The following is a 10653-nucleotide window of genomic DNA, read 5'->3' on the forward strand; positions in this document are numbered from 1 at the left end:
AGAAAAACTATATACAATAAAAAATACTATATTGTATTTTCCACAGCTTGAAATACAACACGGAAATCTATCCTTTTGATAAAAGCATTCCATAGATCTTTTGAGCTAAAATGGTTTTTAAAAATAGGACAAATTAAAATTATACTCAGTGACCTAGTCTAATTCTAAATGACATAAAATAATGTACAAAAGCTTAGAAGATAAAGTGGGAACAGATAAAGCAGGTATATCAAACTTAAGAACTTAAAGCTACTGCAGTGTCACATATGTACAAATTCTACAGGAAATTTTTTTTTTTAATTGGAAAACAAAGTGCAGGAAACCTGATTAGGGCAGTTAAAATTATATTTCCTTGGGAGGAGAAAATGAATGTAGAGATAGGACTGGTAGGAAAACTGAAGTCTAACAAGCCTATCGTTTTTGGGGATTTACCTCTTCCACCTTTCTTTGAAACATGAAACTAAAATTAACAAAAGGCAATTTTGGTAAATAATACATTAAAACAAGTAAGTATTTTATCATAAAGTTTAATCATGGTTCAGAAAAAATTGAGTGAATAACTTTCTCTGAAAAAATATATTGACTCTGTGTAGACTGCAGTTATTGGGGGTGAGGGCAATGGTAACTTAAATTACCCATTTTCTATTCTGAAAATGACAAAAAGTCCCATTTCCAGTCTGATTATAAAGATACATGAGCCTCAAAATGGCTGAGAATAAATACAAAACAAGAAAGGCAAAAGCTGTAAAGCTAAAGGGCATGCAATAGGTCTTAAGAGAAAAATCTCAGAAATACCCAAAGTGGCAACAAGGAATATTTGGCTGGAATTTGAAGTTCTTTTCAGTCATCTTTGTCTTTTGCTCCGTGTTTAAGGATACGTGTGAACTCGATGTAATTGAAATTCCCCTTTTTGTCAATAGGGGCTTCTCTGTACAGCTCATCCACTTCCTCATCTGTAAACCGATCACCCATGGTGGTCAGCAGCTCTCTCAGGTAATCCTCCTGAATGGTGCCTAGAGAATAAAGAATTGGGGATCAGAATACATACTAGTCTAGAGATTAATTACAAGGTGTATCTATACTTGACTACACACATTGTTTAAGAAAATATACACACACAAAATATGTGAGATATGGGGTCTCCTCCTGCTTTTGGCAACCTCAGCAGTCAGGTGCCTAAAAAAATGTACAGCTGCTTAGTAGCACTGCTCTATTAATCTGCCTCCACATCCTTCTTCTGATCTCTTTATAATAGAAACTAAACCTTATTATAAAAGTAATAAGGTATGATTAATGAACCCAAGTCTCATGGTTCCTTGAAATGGCATGAATGGTCATGTTTATACTACAAGCGAATAGCGGTCACCTGCCACATTAAAATCAATACCACATCATAAGCATCAATAAAAGTACTTTAGTTGAAAGAATACTGGAGTCCTAAGGCCCAGTTTAACAAGCTATGTTATTTTAGGCATTACACTTTACCTCTCATTTTGGTTTTCTCATATGTAAAAGGAAAAATTTAATGTTTACAAATCTAACTCATATGATAACACACATAGCATGGAATAAATACTTGTGCATAAACTATGTCACTGACCCTGTGTTAGGCAATAGGGATGTGCAGTGGTGAACTGAAAGGTATGTATTTTACTCTGGGTTTTGTGTGTGGGGGTGCAGGTGCACACTCCTGGGGATTGAACCCAGAGATACTCTTATCACTGAGTTATAACCCCAGCCCTTTATTTTTATTTGGAGACAGGGTCTTCCTATGGTGCAGAGGTTTGCCTCAAACTTGTGATTCTTCTGCCTCTGTCCCCCAAGTAGCTGTGATTACAGGAATGTGCCATCATGCCCAGTTACTATGGGTTTTTGATACCGAGGTTTTCATAAAACCTGTCTACCTAGCCAGGCTTAATACCTGTAATCTCAGCTACTCAGAAGGCTAAGTAGGGCAGGAGGACTGAGTTTAAGGTTAGTCTGAGCAACATAGGGAGACCCTAAGGAAAGAAAGAGACAGACCTTGCCTGCCTAAAACAATAAATATAAATACTATAAATATAAAACACAAAAACAAATGCCTAAATGTTACCTGTGATTTACTGTCTTATGTTGGTATTACCTTAGAATTCTAGATTTGTGGAAATAAATTCTCATCTCCAGTCAAGTCATTTAACCACCTCATAATTAATTATCTACTATGTTCAAGGGACTCTGGTTGGTACTAGAAAGGGCTTCAAAGATGGAAATGAAATTCTTTTTAAGACAAGGAGCAGTCACTCTGAAAGTGGAAAGAAATTGTGATGACTGGTAACAAGTACACAACATATAAAGTCAAATAGTGTATGTGCCAGAAGAGATACAGATATGTGCAAGGAATGGAGAGGCTTTTTGCCTTCCTAGGTCAGGAAAAAACAGCAAAAAATCACTGGCAAGGCTCCATAAAGGATGAGACCATTGAGATGAGTATGAAAAATATGTAAAACGTTTTCTTTTATAATTTTATGTTCTTCAATTAAAAAAGTAGCAACTACTCACAGTAAATTCAAACAATACACAGGTGTCTTCAGGAGTCAAAAAGGTTAAGCCTCCTCTGCCTATTCTTCCTAACGTCTACTCTTTGCAGAAATAAATTAAGAATATTCATTGTAAATGAAGAGAGAACAGGGGGTATGAAAGAAAGGCAAAGAAGGAATGCTAAAAGTAAGCCAGCACAACAGAGCACAGAGGTGTTTGGCAAGAAGTTAAGGAGACAATATAAGAGTAGAGGGTGGCAGACTTGAAAAGTCAGAATGCAGCCATACTGTGTGGAGTCTTGGAAGCCAGGGTGAGGAGACAATGCTGGCATCAGCGGCCCAGACATCGCCCAGCACTGAAACTAATCTCAGCAATGTAGGTAACCAAAGGATGCACCTCCCTCTCTAAAGTAAACATAAAGCCATGCCATGAGTTGGGAATCTTGGAAAATATTCCCTTCTGTTTTCTCTTATATGTACTTCTGCTGAAGGATCAAGCATTTATGTAGTTAATACATTGTTTTTGTGAGAGTTAACTCTATGTACATTGTCCTATTTCCTCATTTAGTCCTCACAACAACCCTAAGGGGTAGGTAATATTAATGCCTATTTCAAAATACAGAAAACCAAGGCTTAGAGAAGTAAGTTACTTGCACAAAATTACACAGCTATTGTATGTTGCAGAAGAGGAACCTGAAACCCAGTAGTCTGATTTCACAGCCTAAACTCTATTTGGTTTATATTAATTTGGGGGTGGGGGGTGGAATACTGGGGATTGAAATCAGGGGTACTCGACCACTGAGCCACGTCCCAGCCCAATTTTGTATTCTAATTAGAGACAGGGTCTCACTTGAGTTCTTAGTGCCTCACTTTTGCTGAGGCTTGCTTTGAACTAGCGATCCTCTTGCCTCAGGCTTCTGAGCTGCTGGGATCACAGGTGTGTGCCACCACACCCAGCTAGTTGCTTGGTTTTATTTTAAAAGAGAAGTTAGATAGCAGATTTAAAAGATTTTAGAGTTCAGGGATACCTGATATGCAAACAGATCTATACTGATGCCACAGATTATAGAGATTTACACTTAACGCATTATTCTGGCAAAAGTTACTCATTCAACACATATTTAGTTAGGGAAGCCTAACCCTCATGGAATTAAAATTTTAGTAAAGAAGTTACCCAAGTTTCCCAAAGATATCTCAAATACAACCTATGATATTTTTGTAAACTACTACTTTTTAAGGAAACAGAGTACAATGAGTGATAAACATGCCAAAGGGAAACCCTGTCCAAAAAAAGTAGAGGTAGTATAAACCTGAGGGTGTTATCATATTTTAAGTTATTTTACATTTTAGTTACTGTAACTAAAAATTAAATCACTTTGTAATTAAAGGTTACCTCTGACTTACCAGTAGCTTCTTCATCAAAGCAAGCAAAAGCATTTCTGATGACATCTTCAGGATCTGTGCCATTTAACTTCTCACCAAACATGGTGAGGAACATGGTGAAATTGATGGGTCCTGGAGCCTCATTCATCATGGCATCCAGGTATTCATCAGTTGGATTTTTCCCTAAACAACAACAAACACAAGAGAGACAGGATCATAATTTCAATTATACTATGAAGCATGCCATTTTGGCAAGAAAAATGATAACTTGTATAGTTTGCTGTTTGCATTCATGACAGCAAAACTTTTTGGAGAAAAAGTCTTCTCCATGAATACGGCCTATATTAAGAGTTTGGAGACTGTAAATATTCCATTGGGATGTTAGAATAGTACTGCTTTCATACTCAGGACCCGTGTTTCTCCACCAACATACACACATGCCCCCCAGCCCAATTCTGAGACAGGAATAACAATCTGCAGGTGTCCATGTGGGACTTGAAATAATCTAATAGGCATTAAACTGGCTTCAGAGCTTTAAAACTCATGAAATAAACATGCAAGGCAGGGTGTGGGGCTAGGGTTGAAGCTCAGTGGAAGAGCACCTGCCTAGCATGTGTGAGGCACTGGGTTCGATTCTCAGCACCAAATATAAAAAATGAATAAAATAAAGGTTTATCAACATCTAAAATAAATAAATAAATAAATAAATAAATAAAAATTAAAAAAAAAAAAAACTATGAAAGGCATCATTGAAATTCTACCCAACATATTAATATTAAAACTGAGCCTTACCCAGTGAGGCAAGCATATCATGCAAATCTTCCTTGTCAATGAAACCATCTCTGTTCTGGTCAATCATGTTGAAGGCCTCTTTAAATTCCTGAATCTGCGATTGGTCAAACATGGCAAACACATTGGATGTTGCACGCTGAGGGCGCTTCTTGGTGGTCTTGGTCTTTGCCCTTTTGCTCGACATGGTGGTGGTTAGATCCTAATTTAAGAAAGGGAATTCAAGAAAAACAAAATCAACATCCAAAATGATTTAAGTTTGAATCAAAATAATGATTAGCAAAAGTAAACTGAATTCATCTTTCTGATATGTTTGAGCTTCTTAGAGATATGTATGCAGCAGGAGAGTATCACTTGGTAAAAAAAATCTCTCAACTTATCAAAACCATTACTCAAAGAACCAAACTAATGAGAAAAACCAGACTTCTATTTTAAGTTTACCTACCCTTAAAATCATGAATTTTTATAAAAGGCACACTGCTAATTTCGAATTTCAAACTACATCCAAACAATTCAAACCTCACAGCATTTCAACAAGATTACATATCCCCAATACTGCTATAAAGTCTAACAACTGATAACCATAACAATAATATTTATAATATTTAATTACAAAATAAAAATAAGACACAAACCAAAAAAATCTTAGGTATAGTGCTGGGGGTTGCTGAGAAATACTAATTCATCTTTATTAGGTCCATCTAAAGGTCTCACTCTATGGTGGACAGAAGGCAAGAAAGTAGGGAGACTGAATGATGGAACAGGTCTTCTAATCACTATTCACAAGCATTATCATTCTTCTACATTCAACTAACGTTTCTCATTGCACCCTCATTTTTGGATTCAAAGTAGATCAAGAAACATTTTGTTGAAAGGAAAATGGAAAAGTATAAGAAATTGAAGTTAATCCACCTATAATTAATTTCTATAGACAATGCACTCCATTCAAACAGTTTCTTGCATTAGAGCCACACTAAATCATTGATATTACTAAGACATCTAAGCAGAAATCAGAGCACAAATTTTTAAAGCTTAAATATTTTAAATTTAGTTTAAAAAGTTTTAGGGAACATCTTAAGAAGCATAGAGATTACTTTTGGTCTCTAATAACCAAAATTTATCCCTACAAAAATTAAGTTAAAAAACTTTGTCTAATACATAAAATAAAAGGCAATTTTCCAATTGACACTCAATTTTTAAAAGACTATTTGTTTGAAGCTAAATAAATCCCACAGTCATCAGATAAAATTCTACTATACCATCCTTCAGAGTTGAGGCGGTTGAGATGGTAGGTAGTCTGCAAAACCTCTGATCAGCAAGAGTAAGACACTGTATTGAGTTATATTCTTCTGAGCAGGTCTAAAATAGGCACTACTGATTTCACTCTCTGACCAGGATAACAATTTTAAAGCTTACGTTCTGAAAACAACATTTAGCTATGATGTGGCAAAACACTATGCCCTTGCTCTAAAAATAAATCTGTGGACTGCAAAGAATGAACTGCTACCTAGATCTCAGTACTCAAAGTGACCCTTGGAATATAATGCTTCCTATGAGTTTAAAGAGTTATTTTTTACATTCTTTCCTTGATTGAACCATATCACCCAGACTAAATTCAATTATGGGAATAATTAGAAAAGCCCCACTTGGATTTTTAGCTTAATCTATTTTCAGATTTTTGTACGGAATTCCATAAAGGGTAGTCACAAATTCCAGCCCATCCAATATAATACAATACACTGGCAATACACTGGAATGGATTATTGGAAAAATATACCAAACACAGCACAGAAATTATGTGCTCCTCCTGATTTTCCTCTAATCACTTCTTTAGGAAGGCACTTTTCATGACCCATGTATGCATTCTTGAATGCATATTTTCATTCTGTTAATATTTGGGGGAGCTGTTCTAAATATTGTTTTAAAAACTACAAAAATTTATGGAGTATATTATTCCTCTGTCTCTTAAATGTACTCAAGGACTTGGGGCAAATGGTCAAGACCCAATAAATGGCATGCATTTACCACTCCATATCTCTTTAAAATTTTAGGCATGTCATGCCTTTGCAAGCCAAAGCACATCTTTAAAAATAGTCTGTTTGGTATGACAACATTGTCTTTCCCTAATGATGCAAAAATGTTAGTTATTTTAAGGACAAAGAAACCAATGAGAATTATAAATCAAATGGCTACTCTACAAAATTCGGTGGGGGGAGGTCGTCTAGATACCTTTTTAATACCCAGCTTGGGTTTAAAGTAATAGATATGCAGTTTTTAAATTTTTGAGTATTTCCTGTTCTTTTAAACATGCATTTTTTGAATTTGTACATGCATCGTAAAATACTTTAAAAGGTAAACCTTGCAGGGGCACATGCCTGTAATCCCAGCAACTTGGGAGGCTGACAAGTTGAAGGCCACAGAACTTAGCAAGACTCTGTCTCAAAATACAAGATAAAAAGGGGTGAGGATAAAGCTCAGTGAAAGAGCTTCCCTGTGTTAAATCCTCAGTAGTGAAAAAAAAAAAGTTCCAAAGGTTTTGTTTTTGTTTTTTTTGGTCAGCACAGACAATGGTCTCACAGAGAACTTCAGATCATTCATTTATCTTATCAGTCTTATTATGATCAGTTAATCATACTACTTGATTAAATATTTGATGATATTTAATCATCAAATATCATCAGTGCTGAATACTAGTTAAGAGTTAAGAAACGTAAACTTCACTCTTACATTAAGAAACTTAAAATATAGTTGGGAGGCAACTACTAAAATGCAATGATTGGTTCAACTTATGAAATGAATCGCGTAGTCTTCATTCCAGAGGTATAACTTTAAAAATTAAAACAATGTGACAAAAATGAAAAATAACCGATAAGGTGGCACATGACTATCAAATACTGTTCAGTTCAGAAAAAAATGTGTGTATTCTAAAAGATTGGATGGAGGGAAGACTTTGAAAAACCCTGAGTATCACTGGAAGCTATGAAATATTGTTAAAGAGATTTGGGTGTTAGTTTTAATTCTAACAATTAAGGCAGTTAATTCCACCAAAAACTGAGTGTCATGTTGGGCAAGTTACTATTTGGATCTTAACTTTTTTAAGAAAATTGGATTCTGATCTGAGTTTATCTCCCACCAGGAACCTAGAGCCTTGCAGCAAGGAGGAGTTCAGATTCACAGTCCTTATTCCAAATTAAGGAAACTCGTTTATTTTTTCCTACCAAACTAAAACTATGGGTAGAATAAACACAGGTGGAGGGAATCAAATCAGTGCTGTGATCAAGATCATCTCTGATATTGTCAGTTTCCTCTTTGCTATAATTCTAGTTTGCAGTCCATTTTATTACCCCTCAAACAAGTGAGGCTACAACTCTTTATAAAACAAGTCTTTTAGAAATACACAACTCTGTCAGTCTAGAAAGTTAGGGTAAAATAAAATTGAAAATACTTCATACATCAGTATGTTTTCTTTATTTAGGATGAATAGGAAGCACCAGGGAAGCACCTGAGATTTCCAAAGTGTAAGGATCCTCGCTCGTAAAGTTTAGACCTTACTTTGGAAACATTTAAAAAGAATTTTAGTAGGAAGTGGTATTTGTTGTGTGAAACTTAAAGCAACCTTCAAAAATATGCACGAGGATTTCAGGAATGAAAAAAGGGTCTGGGGTAATCAAGAAGACAGAAGATGCTGTTAAAAAGAAAGAAGCATAACCTTGCTTTAAGTCAAGGAGAGGAGTACAGGTAGCAAGGAATTTGTGATTTGGTTTTTTTAATATCTCAATGGGAAGGACAATCAGTAATAGCCAAGACAAAAGAAGGGATACCAAAAATGCTTAAGAGGTTAGATAAGACCAAGAGGTAGGAGAAACAGAAAGCAGAGACCTTCAAACACACTTTCCTCAAACACCAAGGAAAAAAGAATTTTTCAAAATTTCTAGAAATGATGGTATCTAGATATTTTTGAAAAATCTATAAAATCTATAGAGCGTGACTGATCCATTTTCATATGTACATTAGATTGCTTTAGCTAAAATCCTGGAGTTCAGCATTTATAGAGTGTTAATATATGTAAAATAACCTAGGAAGTTTTTCTACAGAACTAACACCTAAACTGAGAATTCTCTGGGAAATGTAGTATGTCCTTTGATGAAAACTTACCATCTTAAAACTGCATAGTGTGAAAAGCACCTAGTTTTTGGTCGGCTTTCCAAATCCAGATCCAATCTCTCATTTAACCAGTGCACTTTTTTCAGACTAAGGGATGTTTTTTGGTGCTAACCTACAGTTTTTAAAAAGTATATTTTCAAGTTGGTTTTTCTGTTTCAACTAAACCAAGTTTTCCCCTTTTTACAAAGACTTCCGGTTGGAAGTCAGATTAGTTCTCTTAGACTGCCACACCCAAAAGTTCTTAGCACTTGACAAAGACAATTAGTTGTCTGGCAGTAAAGCCTTTTTTTTTTTTTTTTTTTTTTTTTTTTTTTTTTTTAAATAAAATGCTTTTCTGGTTAACGCAATGCTTTTCTGGCCTTCCAGAAATAATACTTCTCACTTAAAAAAGTTAAAATCTTAACTGAACCCACATTTCTGTTCTAAAGAAGAACTGACATATGCTTTCGTATACCTACTAAACTTCTTACAAAGGAAACACTTGGTGAACTGACTTAGCCCAAAGTCCTCACCCTAAAGGTAAATTGTCATTTTGGAGTTTTTCCTTAAGTCGCAAACTAAACCCCACATCCCTCTTTACCAAATATCAATGTAATTAGGAAAAAAGTTCTAATTACAGAAGCTCCAATTTTAGTTGGTTATTCCACCTAAACGTAGCCGCACAGCTGCTAACAACAGCTGCAACGGGGAGGGAGAACGGGGTGCAGGGGCCGGGACCGCGGTTTTAGCGCAAACTCCCTGGAATCGGCAAGTTTACGTTAGAAACTAAACATAGCTCCAGAGTCAACTCTGCCGGGCTCGGGTTTCGCGGGCCCGGCAGTCACCCAAGCTTTAGGCGCCAGCGAGCTAAGCCACATTTTCCGAGATCCAAGTTTCAGCACAGCAGCGAAGTTTGGGATCTGGGCCACTTCTGGCCGAGGCCCTCGACTCCACAGCTGGCCGCTGGGCTTAAAGCCCCGGATCCGCTAGCACACCTGCCCAGGTACGCTCCCCGCGCCGGGGTCCCTGGGCGGAGCACCGCTGCCCTCCCCGCAGCCCCGCGGAGATGGGTCCCAGGAATGGGACTCACGCGCCCGACCGCAAGCATCACTCACCCTACACAGCCACGAGAATCGAGCACCTTAGCGAATCCTTCGCTGCCTCTATCACCACTCTCCTACCCCAGAGCCGCTGAAAACCAACACTTCCGGCCTCCGCTTTGCAAACCGGAAGGAAGCACAGTCACCATTCTGGGCCCACAGAGTGGGCCCGACTTAATAGAAAGGCGCCCATGAGGGCAGTTGCCAGTGTGATCATCGGGCTAAATACTGACCGAGTGCACGGGTAGGAAGTATAAAGAGAGGGACTTAAAACATAATGGAATGTGTAATGTTTCTCTGGGTCTGATTACGGAGTTTCCGTCTTTGGTGTATCTTTTCTTGTACTGAAAATCTTCCTACTCCCCCTTTCCTGTTTGCGCATGGTTGGGTCTGTCCTGTGGCTTTGCCTCTCGGCACATTCCAGAGCACGGCGAGGGGCGGGGCCCTTTAGCCTAAGTCCTTGTAGGGAAATCGTCGAGAGGGCCGCGCGACCCACGTGACTAATCCTTGCCCCGCCCCGAAGAGCCCGGCTGCTAGCGCTGGGCTCTAGTGCGCCTGCGCAGAGGCTTTCGTGAGCCCGCGCGGTTCCCGCTTTGCGTCCACTGGTCTGATCTGTGCGGGTTCTGAAAGAACCTTCGCAGGCGATCACTCTGTGTAGTGTTGTTTTATGAAGAGTCCACCCTTTTCACACAAGAAGAAACATTGTGAAGTCCAAAGGCCCT

The 10653-nt window shown here is 37.7% G+C and overlaps 1 protein-coding gene across 3 annotated transcripts; it reads right to left on the reverse strand.

The window, feature by feature from the left end:
- Positions 1-511: 511 nt before the first annotated feature.
- LOC306643263 (myosin regulatory light polypeptide 9) lies at positions 512-10186 on the reverse strand. 3 transcript variants are annotated; one of them, XM_079109302.1, is made up of 4 exons: positions 10165-10186; positions 4692-4890; positions 3921-4082; positions 512-1013 (listed from the first exon to the last, which is right to left on the reverse strand). In XM_079109302.1, exons 2-4 carry the CDS (start codon positions 4873-4875, stop codon positions 841-843), a joined length of 519 nt encoding a protein of 172 aa, XP_078965428.1. In that variant the 5' UTR covers positions 4876-4890; positions 10165-10186; the 3' UTR covers positions 512-840. The 3 variants fall into 3 exon arrangements, with proteins under 3 accessions (XP_078965428.1, XP_078965427.1, XP_078965426.1); XM_079109301.1 differs by lacking the exon at positions 10165-10186 and adding an exon at positions 9947-10105; XM_079109300.1 differs by lacking the exon at positions 10165-10186 and adding an exon at positions 5948-6102.
- Positions 10187-10653: the final 467 nt, after the last annotated feature.

The sequence above is a fragment of the Sciurus vulgaris genome, assembly GCF_902686455.1.
Source record: "Sciurus vulgaris genome assembly, chromosome: 13".
Taxonomy (NCBI): domain Eukaryota; kingdom Metazoa; phylum Chordata; class Mammalia; order Rodentia; family Sciuridae; genus Sciurus; species Sciurus vulgaris.

Excerpts from the sequence above, each read along its gene's own strand:
- LOC306643263 (XM_079109300.1), bottom strand. Across the intron at positions 4,083-4,691 it reads TGATATGCTTGCCTCACTGG|GGAAAAATCCAACTGATGAA; the intron begins GTAAGGCTCAGT and ends GTTGTTGTTTAG. Across the intron at positions 1,014-3,920 it reads CTTTGATGAAGAAGCTACTG|GCACCATTCAGGAGGATTAC; the intron begins GTAAGTCAGAGG and ends TTTATTCTCTAG.